This window comes from Cimex lectularius, unplaced genomic scaffold (assembly GCF_000648675.2).
Source record: "Cimex lectularius strain Harlan isolate CLEC.00 unplaced genomic scaffold, Clec_2.1 scaffold75, whole genome shotgun sequence".
NCBI lineage: Eukaryota > Metazoa > Arthropoda > Insecta > Hemiptera > Cimicidae > Cimex > Cimex lectularius.
The window spans coordinates 542,437-563,228 of NW_019392758.1; the positions used below are offsets into that span (position 1 = coordinate 542,437).

The following is a 20,792-nucleotide window of genomic DNA, read 5'->3' on the forward strand; positions in this document are numbered from 1 at the left end:
TAGATAATTGATATTCAAAAATAATTAATTTTTAAACCGTCTATTCATTTCTTATCCAAATATTTTGTATTTAGTTAACAAGTACTAAGCTAAAGCATAACTAGCTATAGATTTATCTGTAATCTGTTCTACTGGCAGTTCTAGTATTATACTTTAATCCAGATAAGGACATATTATGGTCAGGGATCAAACTTCACACATTTTTTATTCATGTATTTATATTTACAACTACATATGTATTATGAACAACCAGCAGTTTTTATTTAATCTTGACCAAAAATGGCATTATACAGAAGGCGCTACGGATTGCTAATTTAAGAGGTCTCTTATCTTAGGGTAATGTACTTTGAAACCATTTGTAATAGGTTTTATTTGATGAAAACAGTTGACATGTGAAGATTCTGTGAAGTGTTACATAAGAAAGGGCAGAAACAATTAGTCGTTAATTCTATGAGTGAAAACTTTGGAATATTTGGCCACTCCGTAATCTTGGCAACAGTACATTCAGAGGTTTGAGTGAATAAGTGCATATGTCGAAAGTTTTGATTTTAATGGTAATTTTGATCGTCGGTTCAGTCGGTAGTAAAACATTTTAACCGTTTGATAAGTGTCTGTTGTTTTAATCGTGTGTGCGAAGTCCAAGTTAGTTTCCTATCAAATATAAGTCTTAAGTAGGTAACTTTGCCATTGGAGTTAAGATGATGTGTTGTGGCTTAGAAGGGTTCAATTTTATTTTTGAAGGGGTGACTTGTTAATACGGTGGTAAGTGCATGTGGAGATTTTTCTCATTTCTCACCTCCTGTGGCATAGTTGGAAGCACTTCCTTTATTTCAGAAGTCACTGATCCAAGGTTTACTTAAAATTATTACCCATTGAGATATGATTTTAAGCAAAATTTGAATACATTTAATCAAAAGAATGTATTATTATTTTAATATTCCATTTCTCAGTTTCAAGTGAAAAATGGCTTGAAAAGTTGCATCACAAGGCCAAAAAATATAATTTCCAAAATAGCATATTACACTAAAGTAGCGAGCTGGTCTTTTAAAATAAATTAAAACTATAGTAAAGAAAACATTGAAAAGTATGTAAATACCTTTTTTAATACCGCAAAGGGAAAAGAGAGTCGAACAATTGCAACCAAACCGGAACCCTTTGGTTCATGAGATCCTGTGAACACTGTCATTAACAAGCTGAGTATCCTCTCCAGGCGGGACTAATTGGCCACAATAAAAACGGAAAACTGTCTTTCCTCCTTTATTAACACTTTTCCTTTCAATCTGACTCCTTTCTCGCCTACTTACAGGTTACCAATTGACAGGCTATTCGCGTGAAGGATTTACAAAAGATAAAATTTTGTGTACATTGTCTTTAATGAGCGATTTGGTCAATACTTTGCAATTCGAGTGATTCTAAAATAGTATAGGGCATTTTGTATCTTTTGAAAATAACAGAGCAGTTTGAAATATTACACAGCAATGAAAATTAAATTAAGCCTAAATTAGTGACAGATTAAATATTGGCCATTGACAGCAATTGCTTTAACAACTAAGCAAATACCCTGTCAAGAAAACTTTTATTTAAGGAAAAAATATATTATTTCTTGTAAAAGTTACAAGCCAACATATAATATTTTAAGACTTAGAATATCATTATTTTACTATTACTACTTATTTTGATTAATTTTTAGAAATTCACATTTGTCGCACGTTTATACGATCACAAAAAGTGAAGTTTTCTGACTCCATCTAGGAAAAGGTGATGTGCCCCTTAGTACTACAGTCGGTATAAATTAATAACTTGTAATCAGGTTATTAATTCATAATTTACATTTATAGATTATTATTTGCATCAATGTGCAATCACAGCTAGTGTAAATTGTTGAATTCCACAGAAGTCCCTTTCGTTCATTGCGATCCTCGCGTAGCCATCCTCGCCCCAATCGGTCCCCCAAGAGTTCTTGACGAGCCAATAATTATAGCGCTCCTCGGTTCCGAAACCAACCAGGACTGATGCATGATTTATATCGGTACTATTGCACGCCGGATCCTCGTAAATGCCTTTTAAAAAATAAATAAAGATAATTAAATAAAAGTTTCATCACAGATGTAGAAAGATATGACATTTTTTATCATTCATTGACTTTGTTAAAATTTAATGACTTTATGAATATTTCTAAAAGGTTTTGCTAATAAAGGAAAAGATAAATAGCCAATGAATTGAATCCTGTTCATTGGTGAATAATACCTTTGTCATTTTCAGAGAAACCTATTTCGATCACTCTTGCACTACAATGCGCAATCCTTTTATTGGCTATTTTCATTTTCTTATTTATTATTACTAGGAAAATAATAATATTAGCATAGAACGAATAAATCAATAAGTCACGGTATAAACCTGAACGTGGTCCGCGGGGGGGGGAGATTCTCTGTAACCAAATGAAATTTTGATATTCCAAAATTTACATATCTCAATATTTTTATATACTGCGAATAAACAATATTAGACAACACGTTCTACGTCATAAAAAAATTAAATGTGAACTCCCTAGTAATTTGATATTACTAGAAAGAGTTTTTACCCACCGATTTCCTGAAATTTCTTGAAAGGTTTGATGTTTTGTTATTTTTGTTGTAATATCTAATGTTATTTTTTATCTTGTAGAATAAAATTTTATCAAAATTGACCTATTTTTAATATTTATCAAACATCCTAATTACTACAGTTTATAATACCATTTACTACCTAACCCTACGTTTCCTTCTGCCGATAAGTGACCTATATATCCTCGTATGTTACCTATCTAACCGCCACCTTTCTAATTCATTGAATCCTCACTGGTGTTCTCCAAGGGTGCATATTAAGTTCATTTACTTTTCAGCACATAAAATGTAAACATTCCTCAGCACTCTAACACATCCTTAGTTGCTTTGGATACAGCTTTCCTCTCTGCAAGCTCGATCCTGCCCTAGCATTTCATTCCTCTAATACCACCTCCTTACCTTAGTATCAAGGTTACGTAAATGAGAATAAAAATCGACTAAACAAATCCTAAAATGTGCCCTTTAACCTCAAACACAAAATACTCCATCCTGTTTATCTGAAACAAATTTTACTTCCTGAGGCAGATCGCGTCAAAATAAAAAACGTTGGCAAGGAATTCACATATGCGAAAATGGCAGAATTTACTACAGATACATGACAACTAAAAAACTGCTAGACACGTTCATGGCTTACTATTCACAAAAGAAAAGAAAAACGAGAAAAAACGTCCCACTGCTTTTCTAGACATAGACCGACGGACTGGAACTGTAAGGGGCTGCTAAAGTCAAATCAAGCTGCTGGATCCAATCCCCTCCAGTCAAAAATCTACTGCGCAATCACAGATGTCTCTTTCTTTGTTAGTAACCATACTCATCACTCTCCGCCACATGCCCCGTCAAAAATTAAAAGTTGAAACAGGTAGTTAATTGAGGCAGTAAAATTATATAAATATGTGGGTGTTTCTATAACGCCCTCCTTGAAGTTTGATACCCATTTAAAAGAGAAATTGACGTTGACCAAATTCAGCAAAAATAGTGTTTGGCAGAATCTAATGCCTCACCCTTAAATGTTTTTTGACCCAAAATTCAAAGTGTTTTCCACAAATGGTGACACAAATTAAGTACGTTTCTCTCTTCAGAAAACATTAAAATAGCTTTTAAAACTATTACATACACTATTACACATATTAACTAAAAAAACAGTACATACACTTTTCCTAAGTCAAAGACCCAACAACAAAAAATCCGATGAAATTTATAAAATCAATGTATGAACTGTCCAGCAAAATTCATTGCAATTATATCGCAGTATATAGAAAAACGGAAAAAACAACACATCTATGACTGTAAAACAACAAAGACCAATCCCACAGCATTGGCCACACACCACATTGAAGAACAACATAACACTTTGTTTTCGATAAAATACAAATACTAAACACGGAAAAAAAAATACAAATTCAACTTTCTAGGAATAGTTTACATTAACAGAGACACACTGCATTAAGAAAAGGCTCAGACGTAACTACGCCAACATCATAAAGAAAATAAATTATTAAACCTTATGTTATATTTCCCTTTCCTTCGTTATCGTCCATAAAATTTAACATCCTTTCCAATATTGAATGCCGAATCATAAATCCAATCCAGAAAACCATCATTCTCGAGTTCCTTTGAGTTAAATAAAACCGCCTATGATCAAAGAAAATATCCCAGATTTACCCGTCCTCCGCCTTGTCACAATCATATAAAAACAGCAGATCACAAATTCACGGTTCACAACACTTTCACACAAAACCAATATGACACCACCAAAATAACAGTGAGTATGAAATACTCGGTTCAAAATATGTATTTACAACTGTATTGTATTTTTTCCAATCAACATACATTTTGTAATTTACCCAGGATCTGAAGATGGCCAGAATAAAGGTCAAAACGTCGGCAAAAAAAGAAAAAAAAAGTGTTTTTCTAAACTTCTTCATTCTTGGCCGATCCTCACATCAACAAACTAAGCAATATTAATGTGGTACATGTAGAAATTAAATTAGCTGTAGTCACAAAGAAGTGATTTAAAAAATTCATCAAGCCTGTCTGCTCTGGATAAAGTAAAAGCCAATTTTGTTAAAATAAGGTTTTTTTAGTTTTTGTCAAGCTTCTTACCGGAAGAGTAGAAAAGGTAGGAGAACTGTGTGGCATCGTAGGCCGTTATGACTGGGCCGTTTTTGAAAATGCTCCATTTTATCGAGTTTGGGGGTACAAAATTACCTCTCGTAATTTTAAAATGTTCTATTTTTTCCTGAGTGCAGTTGTTCACCTAGAGTTTTGGATCTGAAAAAATTTGTTTTACACTTTTCACCGTTTGAAAATTAATCTGTTACCTTCTCCTCGTATGGGTACGACGACTCTGTTGCTAGACCTCTGTTATTTTCGATAAAATCGAACACTGTTAAGGGCGATCCTCCGAGGCAAGGATTTTCATTATATTCGTACCCTTTTTTTGCACAATCGAGGAAATTTTGAGCACTGAGTGATACCAATTTTCCCCTTTTCAAAAACAATTGACTCTCCAGTGCGGCTAACTGTAATACTATGGTTAATAAATATCAATAAACTTTGTTATCTAATTAATTTTTCTTAATAATAAACAAAAAAAACTTCTTGTGCAAACATAATTACGTCCGATTGTTTTCAAATTGATTGTCTGCTTTCGTCGAATAAAGAGATTCCTTTTACCTTTTACGTTATACGGACATTCACCCAGAAGTGTTGTCACTCCCAGATGTGCTGACCTTAGTGTCTATACATCAGGGAGTTCACCCACCCCGTTATATGGCTGTGTCGCTGGTATCCCCCTTAAGCCAAATGGCAAAGAGATAATCGCTTCCAGGGTTAGGCTCCGACAGGGGGCTATCGACAGCTAAGTCATTTCATTCCCAAACGCTTGCAATGTACAATCTAGCCTACTTATACTTAAATTTGATAGATTACTCACATAAATAAATACAATCGTACATTGTACTCATACTTATTGGTCGGTGGAGGACCTCCATCAACCTGTACACATTATTAATAATCTAACCTATATTAGGGTCGATGAGGTATTTTATAAATATTCCGCCGTCGACCCTAGACACACACACATACAGATAGAGGGGCGTTGGTGACGCTATATTTCACCATCACCCCTCACCACTCCAATCACACTAATAAACACAAGCTCTCAAACAAAACACATAATGACAAAACACATGGAATATACTGTAAAATATTCTCACATCCTCTAAAAAACGGCACAGGGGACCCAGAAAACGTCTGCTGTGCTCGAGAACCATTGTTAAATCAGGCGGCATGCCTGCTTGCTCACTGTATGGTGCCAAGGCAGACACGCCTCTATTATTTGCGACAAATCGAGCAATCTTTCTCTACATTAGGGGCACCTGCGCGGTCCAACCGCGTATGGCCAGTCCTCAATCGGGTAAGGACGAACCCTCGTCTCCTGCTCAGGTTCTCTGAGGGCAATCTACCGGTCATGCTCATGACTCGCAAGAGCCTGTCGGACGACCCCGCCCACTGCCACTGCCATCATTCTTTTATCACGTTCTTCACTAATATCTTGGGGTCAGAGGGGCTGATCGCGATTGTCCGGTCTGGGCTTTCGCCGCCTCGTCAGCATGTTCGTTACCCTCCAGACCGACGTGTCCGGGAACCCAGACAACCACTTTTTTCCAAGGAGTTCGGCCTATTTCTCTAACAAGAGCATAAATCTGTCTCATATAGGCAAATAGCGCTCAGAGGACGGTACATGCCTTCGGTACAACGCTGAGGCCCCTCGGTCCGAATCGCCTCAAGAGCGTGTCAAATCGCATGCAGCTCCGATTGTATACGCTGCAATGAGGGGGCAACGACCAGAAGGTGGCCACTCCCTCGCTATACACGGCACACGCCACGCCATCGCCGGTCTTGGACGCGTCTGTAAAAACCAGACAAAAACCAACGTATCTATTCCTAACTTTAAGAAACTTTGTCTTGTATAGGTATGGCGAGTACACGATTTCGGTAAGTTCGCCAGATCGTCGCGAACGAGTATGGCCGGAAAGCCCAGGGGGTGTTGGCCAGTCGCGCAGCCGAAGGCTAAGGCTTCACACCGAAGCAAATCCAGAGGAGTCGCGTCCGCGATCAAAGCCTGTCGTAGACAACTCTGTTCGGGCACTCTAGGATCGTCCTACGGAGAGGGTGCCGAATCAAGAATCTCCAAACGCGTAACCGAGAGTAAGCTGCTCTCTCCGGCGTTCGGGAGGCAGGACACACCAGCTCGCAGCACAAACTAACTAAGAGGGTAACTAACTGCCACGGGAATAAAGCCCCACGTAGAACCCTGTGAGGAAGTTTGCAAAATGTATATACTAACAATAGAGTAAGAGAGCAGTCAATGTTTAGCCAGTAAGACAGATGTATATTTGAGCTGACACTTTGCAGTTGGTCACGAGTCAGTTACAGTTTAGGTTAGTGATAGATTTTATGGAATGAGCGAGCTTTGGACGGGAGTGTCTAACTCCGCCTTAGATATGAATTTTAAACAATTAATAAACGTTGTGTTGAAATGTGAAGACTTGAATTAAATTTTTATCAATTGGATTTTACATTAGATCAAAATCGTGTCCTGACATGTTTACAGCACTATAAAGACACTTTTTCAAATTGTTTTAAGTCATGACACATCTGCATTTACTTTTGTTCTTAAGAGCTCAAAATATTTAAATATTATATGAATGTAACCTAAACGTAAAGGCGTGTAATTTAAAGGAGGTTTCTACAACCTATTAGATTAGGGAAATCAGTTATAACAAATCAATAATTTTAAAAAGCTGCAAATTCTTTTGAATTCTTTTTTTGTCTCAAAAATACTAGTTTTTTAAAGTTGTTTTTGTTATATGTGAAAGCATAACCATACTTACACTGCTGAAGATGTAGCACGAACCACAAAGGCCTTGATCTTTAATAGGTGTTACCGCACCTTTTTTCACCCAGTCAACGTAATCAGGCACCAATTCATCGATACTTTCGTTTGCAACATTCCTCTTTGCTCGTAAACCCCATCTCTTGTCGATAACTTCCATGCTCGATTTGCCAAAGAGAGCTTTTATTTCATCCGGTGTCTTGAAAATAAAACAGAAAAATTACACTCTATCTTACATGTGGGAAAAAGGTTGCTCACAAAATCGGCGAAATGGTTGATTTTAAGGCTGTACGTCATGAGGCCTTTTTCGTATTTTGCGTTATGCTCGTCTATCGCCTTTTTGTTGCTAATGAACACCTCACGGTGGATGGCTTCGTACTCGTCGTTGTTGTACGTCCGATTGTATTTTTTCTGCAATTTTTTCCCTTCATAATACAACGGAACAAACCGAAAAACAGTGGTACGGGCCTACCTTAAACATTTCCCATTCGGAATCAGACTCAGCCAGTATGGATGAAATTACACAAACAAATATAAACAACTGCATTATTCTGGTAAAAAAAAGAAAAGAAAAGAAAATAGACTAAAAAACCCTGCAACAGTTTCCGCTGGTGGAATGAAGACTGAACATTCGCAATATTCTGTTATCCAGTACAGAGATAACCTTTACTATCAAAAGGAAAAAAATCGTAAGCTGTTTATACGCCCTTATTATAAGACTATTAAATGTTCAAATGTTGTAATATCAAATTAGAACAAATTTATTTAGTCTATTTCAAATCTTTTAATTTCATTATCCATTGCTATATTTATAACCCAAAAATTTATGTTTTGTATTGCAGGCGAACAAAGCCTGACAGAAGTTTTAAGAAAATTAAAAAACTACCAAACATTTTATTAAAAATATAGTTGCATTTGGTATAAAAATACTACATCTTTTTGTGTTAAACAAGCTTGAGCGATGTGAATTAATTTATATAAGACCAGTATTGGTATATTGTATTCTATAATTATTAATTTATTGTTGTATGTGACACTTTTATCCATGATATTAGTCTGAGTCGAAACTCAGAGATATTTTCGAGCAAAAGGTTTGCTATATAAAAAATAATCAAATATATCCCTAAATTTTAATCTAATTTTTGTAATAGCGTAAAAAAATTTTATTGTACATATTTGTGTATTTATAAATCAACTTTGATTTAATATTCTATGCCCTTTCAAAGATTAATCCTAGAAATAGAAATAGACGGAATCTTTATCAAATTAGTTTTTTTTTCTTCGTGAAATCTCAATATGGCCAATGCTGATAAAAATTGACATATATATGTTTATCTTCATAATGTGATAGCTGCCTAAAATAAAATTAAGAATTAATTATGATTTCAATATTCAAAGTTTATAAAGTTTTCAATGCAAAATTTTTAGACTAATCGTTTCTGCCCCTTTTTACGTAAGCAATAACACACTTCACAGGGATCTTCACATATCAACAATTTTTTCATTCATCAAAACATATTATAGACGTTGTCATAGTAAATACAAAATCATCACACTAACAAGTAAATATTTTATGATTACTCCATTCCACACAATTACTACGAAAGCGGCTGAAAAGAATACGGATAAGAGACCTGATGGTTGTATATAACATATGTACAGTTGTAGATAAAAATAAATGAAGTTTTCCATTAAACATATTTTACCCGTTCAAATTAAAGATCAATTTTTACAGGCCAATTTTTTTCTATTAAAAAGGCAAATTCCAAGATAATTTTACAGAAATAAATAATTAACTTTCCATACTCTAAAGCTGTGTGCTGAATTCTGGGCCAACAAAACTATATATCTAAAAGCATTAGAAATTGAATGGAAAAAATCGTATGATATGGTTTAATTCGCAATATACAGAAAATTGTTAAATAGAAATTAAACTTCTGCTAGATGGGTCTATGAAAAATAAATAAAAGTTGCTTTCAGTACGCTTTGTCTTAAAACATAAAAAATTGAAAGATAATACAAAAGACTATATATGACTTTGTGTAAATTATTGAGTGCTTTATGAAATGTGTGCAACTGATGAGTAGAACAATATTATAACGTATTTTTTCAATTAATTCGTCTTTATGAAAGGTATTGGCCGAGATAAAAAAGTCAGTGTCACGAGCGGGATTCGAACCCACGATCTTCGCCTAAATAAGCTGCTGCTCTACCACTTGAGCTATCGTGACTTCGATCCGCTTCCCATCACCTCTCGAAATTTTCCCTCCTTTTTGCCATCTAATCCCACTCGTGACACTGACTTTTTTATCTCGACCAATATATTTCAAAAATACGAATTAATTGAAAAAAGTTAATTGGGCAATCGGACCACGAACGGATGGATTATAACGTATAGTCATAAAGTATATATGTAGTAATATATGATTTTAAATTTTCAGGTTCTGCTTGCTTGTGTGCTTTTACTTCAACAAACCTGTACGGGGCAGTTGTTTCCCTTCTCGACTCTGAGGCAGTACATTGACCAAAAGTACGCAGAAAGCGCTACCGAAGAGGTCACGACGAACCCGCCACCACCCGTGGACGACTATAGGTACCTGCAGGAGACGACGATGAGCCAGACGTCACCTCCGTCGTTCAGCAACTCCGAGAATCAGGAACTTCGGAGCCCAAAAGACGAAATCAGAGTTGTCCTAGTCACTCCGAGGCCGAAGTACGTTCCACAGAGGCTCGTCCCTGAACCGAACGTGGACCCCAACAACAGTCGGATTCCATCGATTGGATTCACAATGAAAAGCTCTCCGATTAGGATATTACCGTTATCGGACGAAGAGTATAACATGAGCAGTCCGGAAATCACCAATTTGTCTCCGGTCACCTCCGAACCTCTGCAACGTCGCAAGCCTGTTATAAATTTGAAAAAAGAGGAAAAATTGACCGGCACTATCGTGGAAAGCGTTCCTTCTTTGTCAATAACTATACACGAGGGTTTTCATCCTAACAAAGGCATTTTAGACTATTTGGTCCCGCCTAAATTCCCCTCGGTATACGAAAAGCACATAAATCCGACCGAAAATTCAATCTCGGTCGTTTCAAACGAACCGCCGAAACTACCAGTTGGGGCCAAGATTAAAAAGAAGAAAAACAAAAGGAGGAAGAACAACCCGAAAGAGCCTGAAAGGAGCTCCACAAACGAAAAGAGGGTTAGAACACGTCAGAGGCAAAATATAACAAACTCCTCAAGAGAACCAATTCTACTGAAAGAAACTATGAGCCCAAATTTTCAAATTGTCTTGAGAGATCCGATAGACACCCAACCTTCAGACACGAAAACAGTTTTTCATAAACAACCCCCTAATCACAAACATCGACAAGAGGTAAGATTAAAATTTCTGCTATTTTCAGATCAAAAATTACTGTCAAAACCTTTAGTGCATGTTATTTCCAACATATTATACTTCAGTAGAATGTCTCTGAAACATCCCTCTCACACACATTCAGTCACGCATACAAACTTTTCTTCTAGCATGAGGTTCACTTATTCGTTTTCTCTTTCTTAGGCTAATGTTGTTTGTCTTTTTCACAGTTCTCACTGTTTGCATCTTTTCATAATTAGACTAATTTATGCAATGTTGCCAGGATGTTGGTCGCATGTTCATCATAACATCAATCACGTCTTGGAAAACTCCAAGCTCCATTTTTCTCTTTTTAATCATTGCTGATCTATCTTTGTTATGTATGTTTGTATGTTTGTTTCTATATGTTGCTTTCTTTTTTTACTCTCTCTCTTTTCTCTCTCTCTCTCTCTCACTCTCTCTCCCTTTCTCTCACTCTCTCTCTCTCTCTCTCTCTCTCTCTCTCTCTCTCTCTCTCCCTCCCTTTCCCTTTCTATCACTCTGCGTTTCTCCTTCTCCCTTTCTCCATCACTGTACCACAGTCTCATTCACTTTTTCTTACTCTTTCACTCACTCTTTCATTTTCATTTTCTCACGAGTAGAAAATAACGAAGAATCCTCTTCAATAAAATAAACTATGTGCAATTAATAGGTGCGTCAATTGTTTTGTGATGCTCTCTGCAAAGACCTTTTTTGTACATGTAATTGCTGTTTTGTACCATTTGAAAATAGGAAAACGACGAACAATGCAAGCGTTTCCGTATGAATTATTCACAAGCCTGTTCGACAATGTTATACCATTTCGTTGTGCGATTTCTTTCGCAGATCATAGACTATTATCTTTCATTAGTAATGAGTCGGAAAGGGAAAGCAACTATGAGAAGAGTTCCGTAGGATGACAGTCACGGCCATCGCTTTTCCGACCTTAGGCCATTAAAAAACTGAGCAAGCACTTTCAATGGCAAAAAAAATTAATGAAAAGATTCTTTTACTTTCTTAAATAATTCGTTCTTATATATTATAAATCAATAAATAAATCAGCAGGTTATGGGATATTTCAAAAGATATTTTTTTATGAAAATGAGGTTTTTCTTTCCGTATATTTTTTCTTTAATTGTTTTCTCTTAATTACTTAATTTATTTTTTAACTAATGATCGATAGTCTATGATTTGTCAAAAATGATGTCAAGTGAGCGTCAGTCAATTTTTTTAAATCTCAATATTTGCGTTAATCAATGTTGGTCATTTTTTAGTTTCACAAAACATATTTTTATATTTTTACGTTTCTTTTGGCAACTTACTAAATTTAGCAAGTTTGTCAGTTTTTAATGTACTATTGGACTTAAAGAAATTAAAAAATAACTTCTTAATACTTGGAATTCATATTGAACAATTTTATCAAAACGAAACACTGTATGTTTGCTTAATCCCATAACTGTTAGATATTTAACGATTTTAGTTCTTAACCAGCCTGTTCATAAAATGATATTTGTATGGAGGTATCATACAAAGAAGATTAAAAGTTCTCTTGTCATACTCACCATGACCCCCTCTTGTCAATTCGTAAAATATACAATTCTACCGAATGTTCAATTACTTGTAAAACTATTCGTCTAAAATATTATTTGTCCTTTGTTAGTAGATGTATATAGTTTTTTTTACGAAGGTTTGCAACATCAGAGGTCATATCAACCCTCAAAGTGCCGGTGTTTTTGAAAAGAAGCTCATTTGTAAGTATATCGGGTTCGAATGTAGGGCCGCTGGATTCGAACCCGGGACCTTTACCTTATAGTAAAGAGCGCCGTGACAACGCCTAAACCGTTGCGGCCACCGACGCCCTATTAGATATTTATATTACTAGTTTGACTTAGTCAACCTATTTATATTTTATGGTTTATCACAGAAGTTGACTTTTTCAAAACATTTCTCTTCATACGTTACCTTTTTAATGAACAAGTAGGCAATTAATAAAGAGGACAATAGCGAAAAAATAGTAATACTTAAATATATTTTTGAAAATATTGCTATAATCAAACCATATTTTGTCCCAGAAATTTCAACCTCTTTATAGTAGCAGAGTAAGTGTTTATATCAAAAATCTTGACATAACCAAATTTCACCTCTTCTTTACTGTTGTCTGTTTAATCGAGCCATGCTCTACAAAAAACGTAATCTGAACGAGGTCTAGACTGTGTCCTAGTTGAAGGAAAAATCTTCACTCAACCCACAGCATGACGTTTTTTGACAACGATCCAATTTTCACCACAAAATGTACAATAAACAACAGCTACAATCATTCAGAACTGTTTTCCGGTAAAGGTATAATTCTTGAAGTCTGATTCTGCAGTATCATTCCATCGTCTTTGACAGTGGAGTGGGAAACCTCTAATTTATCTAGAGTTTGTTCGAGGATCAGCGGCTGTTCAGAAACCATGGCTATTAAGAGATCGTACTAAACTAACTTTCCTTTCAAGGTTCACATCCCTCACTCTGATTTTTTGAAACCAGCCCTGTGGTACACCTTTTTTTGTTTTTGTCAAAGTTTCAAATTCAAAGAACTTCGTGAATTAGGTCAAAAGGATACAGATGAACTATTGCGTTACGTAAAACAATAAACACCAAACAAACAATTAATATTTCTAAATTTTTAATTATTTTATCAGCTTCTACTTAATTCTATACATACTCAATTAATTATACACAATTTTACATTTCGAAAAAATTGTGTATAATTAATTGAGTAACTAATATTTATGTTTTTCTAAACGTAAAGTTTACTTCCAACTACACTGAGAGAGAAAAAATTGGCAACACCCGTTTTTTAGTAAATACTTGAAATCGATATAATTTTTATTTTTTTATTGTTTACCGTTTGCTAGGTTATTTTTAAAGAAAAATATAAGTTATGGCTAAAAAAATTAAACTAAGAAAAACAATTTTACCAAAAATATTCATATAGAAACAATGAAGAAAATAAATTAATTATTCTTTCTAAGGACTTGGTTGAAATAAAAAGTCAGTGTCACGAGCGGGATTCGAACCCATGACCTTCGGCTAAATACGCCGCTGCTCTACCACTTGAGCTATCGTGACTTGGATCCTCTCGGACACCAACTCTCCATCTCAACCCTCAACCGTTCGAATTTACCCTCACTTTGCCATTTTCAAATGTCATGTAATCGGATTGGAGTCTCAGCGTATTATGAAGCGGCCACGGGGAGCTGTTTCGTGAAGTGATACTTCTTTTACTTTTTAAATATCAATCCATTTACGTTTTCGTAGTCAATTGATCAAGTTACTTCTTTCATCAATTAATTAATCTCTCTAAGGTCTTGGTTGAGATAAAAAAGTCAGTGTCACGTGTGGTATTCGAACGCACGACCTTCGGCTAAATACGCCGCTATTCTACCACTTGAGCTATCGTGACTTCTATCGAGATGAATGAAGAAAACATTCAATTCAGTACGGCGAATATCCACCACTTGCGTTGATCATTGCTTGCATTCGACGTGGCATCGCTTTTATGAGGTTTGAATGTAGTGCTGTGGAATATTTTTTTTATTACAACACTTCCATATTAACTCTTGGAAATTCTCTGGCATCTCTCGGCGACTTTTCGCCTCCTTTGACAACTCGTCCCAAAGATGTTCGATAGGATGTAGGTCGGTACTGGTCGCTCCAAGCATTGAATTGAAGCCCGTTTCAAGTGTCACCAACGATCCTAGCTGTGTCTCATGTATAAAAATAAAACCGTCGCTAATTAGTGGCATATAAGGAACAACTTCTGATACATCTTCAATGTACCGGGCAACTGTGGGGGCAATCAACCCTCGATGAAGATCAAGTTGGTGCGAGCTTCTGTAGCATGCCCAAACCATAACACCACCTCCATAACTTCTCCAGACGCGGCAATATATCGGCCTCCTCTTTTCTCCAAGCCCTCTCTCGACCGTAAGAAGACCTCGAACAAAACCTTAACTCATCTGAAAATAATATATTAGTCCAATCTTGCTCAGACCAATTGACGTGATTTCTGCCAAATTTAACCAAGCTGTTCTGTGCCTTGTCAGAAGTTCTGGACCAGTGGCAAGCCTTCTCGTGCGTAATCGGTAAAAATGAAAGTCTTCGCCCTAAAGTGCATAAACGAACATTAATATTTCTAACTTGCTGAACTCGTTGCTTGGTCTCAACAGCGGTAAAATATTAATAGCGGAGTACATAAGAAACAATAAAATAAATCATATGGGGCGTCGGTGGCCGCAACGGTTTAGGCGTTGACACGGCGCTCATCACTGTAAGGTAAAGGTCCCTGCATTCTAACCCGACATACTTACAGTTGCTTCGTTTTTTCAAAAAGACCGGCACCCTGAGGGTTTATATGACCTCTGGTGTTGCGAATCCTCGTAAAAAATAAATAAAACTATCATCTCTGTGAGTTGTGACACGTTGGCGACCTGATCCATGCTTTCTTGAGTAACCTCCAGTGTCTTGCTAGCGATTGATGACCCTTCGGTTGTTCTGGGAACATTTAGCACCATGGCCATACGCTTGACTTTTTCCATCTTCCAACAATGCTAATATTCTAACCAAATCTGTATCACTTAAAACCATGACTCAACAAATTTTAAAACTAAAAATATAACAAAAAATCATTGAATCATCATTGAAAGATTTACAAAATCAAAATTGAAAACACAAGTTGGAAATTTTATCTGTGTTTCATTTCCCTCTTCCTTGGATGGAGGATCGTCCAAGTGATAATTAAAACTGTTAAAAGTGGCCCCATTTTTGCCTCTCAGTGTACTACTATGTGTTTATCAGGGTTTTATTCCTTAATAAATAAATATAAATTTATTTTAGCGTTTATCACTTAATTTTTTCTTTTGACTTGGGAGCCCATCAATAATTTGACCGAATTTTGACTATTTGCTCCACTTCACCATTTGCAAAGATTAGCAATTTTAATTATAGATTAAATTAATTGGTCTAATTAGAAACTCTTTAGATAGTTCTTAGAAAAGCATGAACCACAGAGCATGTGCTAAAACTTGGTAATGATAAATTAATTCCTTCTATAAGGATGATTAATAGATTAAATCAAAAACTCATTTATATTTTTTGACTTATCGCTGCCAAACTATATTTTGTAAGAAAGTACACCGTCAATATTGTAAAAAAATTGATCGTTACTTGACCCTTTTGAAAATAAATAACAAAAATAAACATCATGTTTTATATTTGCCCACTTCCTCATCAAGTTATTTGTTTTTCTATTAGTTTTAGCTAATCTAGTTTCAGAAAATGTAAAACTACAGGAAAATACAAAAAATATTTAATTTTACGTTCAATTGAATTGTTTATAATTATTTAGGCCGAGTTTTGTACTGTAGTAACTTTCATATTCACATTTTCATAGGTCATATCGTCCAGTGTTTTTATCACTTGTCTAACAATACTGTCATTGCACGCTGACTGAGTTTTTATACCTGTCCAATTTCGTGATCGATGTCTTACATAAATTTCTCCTCGCGCGCTATTTTTTATTACATAAACGCACACAGCTGTAAATAGGACGGTTTTTCTCTCTGAGAAACCGTCCCGCTCCGATTCTCCGTACACCAGTCTGATCACGGCATCACGAATGTTTCAGCTCGCCGATTCCAGCCTAGCCGCGTCGACCATCGGCATGAGTGACACTGGAGAACGAGTCGAATTCCAGCTCCACGGGCAAAGCGGGCCTGAAACGTATAAATTCGGTTTCGACACCGGCGATGGGTAAGTAACACAAACCAGAAATAAACTCAAAATTATCATTGTTGGTGTATATCGGAAGCTGAACATCTGAAATAACTGTTATTGACAAAGAAAATCATCCCATGTTCATTAACAAATCAGCAATTGCAAATCGAAAATTAATTAGTACATTATTTATTATGTCTAAATTCAGTTACTTTATGAGACAAACAATACTAACAATTAAATTCACTAGTTTCGTGGTCCGCTTGACCAATTAATATCTAATAATTAATTAAGATTTTCAGTTGAGATAAAAAAGTCAATGGCATGAGCGGGATTCGAACCCACGATCTTCGGCTTGATACGCCGCTACTAGACCACTTGAGCTATCGTGACCTCGATCCACTCGGACACTAACTTCCCATCTCAACCACACCTTTTGAATTTTCCCTCCTTGTTTCCATTGTTCAAATGTCGTGCAATGATTGATTCTTGGCTCTCTCTCTCTCTCTCTCTCTCTCTCTCTCTCTCTCTCTCTCTCTCTAACAGACCAGGATGATGGGAAACTATGAAGCGAGATTTTTAATAATCATTGCTTTAATAAAGTCATGCGATTTGTTGACCCGATTTCTAAAGCCAAGCGTTGATCTTTCCTGGCTAGATTATTATTAATCACACTGTAAGATACAAATTAATAATTTTCTTCATTATTTAGACATGCAAATCGTTTTCTAATTTTTTTTTTAAATCTGTGAACTTATCATAAGTTGTTTACTTGTTTGTCATGGCCGACTAATAGAGATTCTTTTGAGAAAATTAAAAGAGACCCAGTAGGAAGAAGGTGGGAAGATGGAAAGAGAGAAGAAAGAGAGAAGAGAGAGAGAGAGAGAGAGAGAGAGAGAGAATACTTTATTATGGGACTAGAGTCCCCTTGTGACAAAAAGGTCACAAAAATTTTTCACAAATCTGAAACTTGAATTAATGAAGGTTTGACGTCAACACCAAGTAAAATAAGTTGAATGAAATCACATAATACAAAATATAAAACAATAGAAATAATAGTAATAATAAGATTTTATAGAAAATTAATAATAATAAAGAATTGTCTGTATAAATAAAATATTTTTATCTCAACAGGTTTTGTTTACAGGACATTTCAGAGGTTGGTCTTACCTCACCACAATATTTCAGGATGACTGAACATTTTTTTGCAAGTTGTAATTACAGCATAATATATTTAAATTTATAATAATTACGGCAATTGCTATGAGAATTGAGTGGTGTAGTGATCAGCAAACAAATATGAGATAATGCGAAGTCGTCGAGTAAAAAGCCTTTTAAATCTAATGTTACGCGTTTTCCTTAATAATTTCGTTAAATTAGTATTAAAAAAAGGTTGAAGGGTGTATTCAACAATACGGGTGATTTTATTCTTAATTATGAAGGGTTCATAAATTCTCGTAAATATGGTTGACAAATACTGAAATTATATATTCTATGCATAATAAACTTGATTACATAATAACTTTCAGTTTCAAAGTGAAGATCACCGATTTTAAATTTTTTAATTAAATTTTAATTTAATTAAATGAAATTTCTTTTGTGATACAATGCTAGGTTGAAAAATATTAGACGTATCCGACCGTTATAGAAATATATTTTAAGTTATTTTACATAGTTTTTTAAAATATATTTTTCTGCCTTTGTTGTTCATTTATTCCAAGGTTATTATTATGATTCCATGAGTTTTTTTTATTTTAGCATAAAAAAATAACATGTCAAATTAGAATAGATGTGTAGAAAGTTACAAAAATAAAAAGACGGTTCAAGTAGTCAATTTTTCCTGTAAACAGCCCATAAATAAGATTTTTTATGGCAAAGATACAATAGACTTTTTGGGCTATAGGCAATTATTTTCCTATATCCTGTTGTTCTATTCGAAAATCCAAACATACTTATTAATAACCCCCCTAAATTTAACGAGATGACAACTGCTGTAAATATGGATTGTAGTCCGTTCAGCAAGTAAGTTATTTTTTTAGCAAGAAAGAAAGCTGATATTCGTCTTAAGCATGCCTCAAAAAACCTATGCGAGCATTTTTATTTTTATTTTAGGTCATAAAATTGGTGATTACTCCTCCGATCTACCGGACACTTAGGAGGGGTTTAGAACTTTTAAAACTACACGGAAAAATACAATAGAAATAAAGTAAAAACCAATTAAATATCCTTTATATCTAAGGTTTTTGGTTGAGTTGAAAAGTTGGTGTCACGAGCGGGATTCGAACTCAGGACCTTCGGGTCAAGTGGTTTGAGCAGCGGCGTATGAGTCCTGGGTCCTGAGTTCGAATCCCCCTCGTGACACTAACTTTTTCATCACAACTAAGACCTTAGCTAAACACAATAATTAATTTGAATAATTAATATGGTCAATTATGACCGCTAAACATATGTGGCTTGTATAAACGTTCATCTTGGATAAAATACAAATATGATAAAATTTATTATGCATAATTTAAATTTCATTGCGATGAAAATGTATTGTTTTTTTAACGACTACAAGGTTGTAAAAGGATGTTTAAAACAAATCCAAATATATTTTTCTAATAAGTTTTTTACCCACTTTACTAGAATCGTCATTTGGGTTTTGTAATTTTTCATATATCTATCTCATTAATACGTTCCTGTCTTGAAATAAATGCACAACAAAAGCAGAAAAAATTAGAAATTATTTAAATTATTGTCTCGGCTCCCAGCGCCCATCGGCTCGGACGTCCATATTTTTCTGCTCAATATCACCAAAAACAGTTCATTAACATCGAAGATCCCACGTCCGTAGGTTGCCTTAGTAAGAAGGAATAACATGTAATATCAATATGGTAAGATTGCACAGCCGACTAAAGAAAGGTGCAAGTAAATGGGAATTCTACTGGTATGTTGCAGTCTGTAGTGGAAAATGAAAATCTGCAGTTATATTCAACAGTAAAAATACTTCTGTGCATGGAAAACCCAAGAACTCGGTAGCTCTTCCCGATCTTAAGAAAATAACTAGAAGCATAATTTGAAAGCATTGATAAAGCTAATTTTAACAGATATGCCAGTCCTTCTAACTTGCTCATATTGAACAAACCTTTTCTATTTACCAATCAATCAATTACATTTACCTGTATATGCGCAATTATCTGACTACTTTTGATGAACAGAATGACAGATAGCTAACTGATTTTTATGTAAATAATGTCGAATATATAATTTATATAAATGTTCTCTCAATTTCTTTACAGAAAAAATAGACACTTCAGATACGAGGAGAAAGACCACAACGGACACGTCAAAGGTCACTACGGCTACTACGATAAGACGGGGAAATTGCAGATCATGAACTACCTGGCGGACGAGCACGGTTTCCACGCCACCCCCGCATAAAATAAAAGAAACATGTGATATCCTATGTATTAAGAAAAGTTTTGTACAAAAATCTTTCAATATATTTTATTTGTTAATAAAAATATATGTATTTATGTTATTAAATAGTTTTGTGTTGTGTAATCCTTCTAAATTCTGAAAAACTATTAAAAAAATTGTATTGGTTTATCATTATCCTTTGACAGATGTTAAAATTATAATCTCCCATAAAATTTCCATAAATTATACATTTTTTGATCAATTTCGAGTTCAAAGAAAAAATATATTTTATCATATCAGGGTTTTTAGACAGTAGTCCTAGAATTAAATGCTTGATAAAACGAAGAGCAAATGAAAAAATGTCCAACTGGAATTGAAATGAACTATTCAAATTAAAATTGAAAAGTTCTCTTATAAAATAAACAATAAGTTTTCAATTAAGGTTTCAGTTGAGATAAAAAAGTCAGTGTCACGAGCGGGATTCGAACCCATGATCTTCGGTTAGATTCGCCGCTGCTCTACCACTTGAGTTAACGTGACCTCGATCCACTCGAAGCGGTTCGAATCCCGCTCGTGACACTGACTTTTTTATCTCAACTAAAAACCTTAATTAATTGAAAGATATTAATTGGTCAAGGAGACCACGAAAACTAGTGAATTTAATAAACAATACGCTTTTAAAACGCCAAATATTTCAGTACGAAGAACTCAAAAAAGACGAGGATTTTCAATATTAGCATGTAACAAAATTAA

The 20,792-nt window shown here is 34.9% G+C and overlaps 2 protein-coding genes across 2 annotated transcripts in view; one reads left to right on the forward strand and one right to left on the reverse strand.

Moving 5' to 3' along the window:
• The window catches only part of LOC106661005, a 35,849-nt gene extending 15,733 nt beyond the window's left edge, over positions 1-20,116 (forward strand). The window contains exons 2-4 of the mRNA XM_024227350.1: positions 9,945-10,880; positions 16,549-16,673; positions 19,919-20,116. Of these exons, the coding sequence (XP_024083118.1) occupies positions 9,945-10,880; positions 16,549-16,673; positions 19,919-20,060 (1,203 nt within the window). The 3' untranslated portion in view covers positions 20,061-20,116. The remainder of the gene's footprint in view (positions 1-9,944; positions 10,881-16,548; positions 16,674-19,918) is intronic.
• LOC106661124 (cathepsin L1-like) lies at positions 1,242-8,137 on the reverse strand. Its single transcript, XM_014384336.2, has 6 exons — positions 7,976-8,137; positions 7,762-7,914; positions 7,502-7,702; positions 4,925-5,125; positions 4,707-4,860; positions 1,242-2,060 (listed from the first exon to the last, which is right to left on the reverse strand). Exons 1-6 carry the CDS (start codon positions 8,048-8,050, stop codon positions 1,852-1,854), a joined length of 993 nt encoding a protein of 330 aa, XP_014239822.1. The 5' UTR covers positions 8,051-8,137; the 3' UTR covers positions 1,242-1,851.
• Positions 20,117-20,792: the final 676 nt, after the last annotated feature.

Bases quoted from the DNA above. Each gene is read 5' to 3' on its own strand.
- LOC106661124 (XM_014384336.2), bottom strand. From the start codon at position 8,050: ATGCAGTTGTTTATATTTGTTTGTGTAATTTCATCCATACTGGCTGAG. The intron at 7,915-7,975 runs GTAGGCCCGTAC...AAAAAATTGCAG, and splicing joins CCGAATGGGAAATGTTTAAG to AAAAAATACAATCGGACGTA. The intron at 2,061-4,706 runs GTAAGAAGCTTG...ATTTTTTAAAAG, and splicing joins CTACCTTTTCTACTCTTCCG to GCATTTACGAGGATCCGGCG.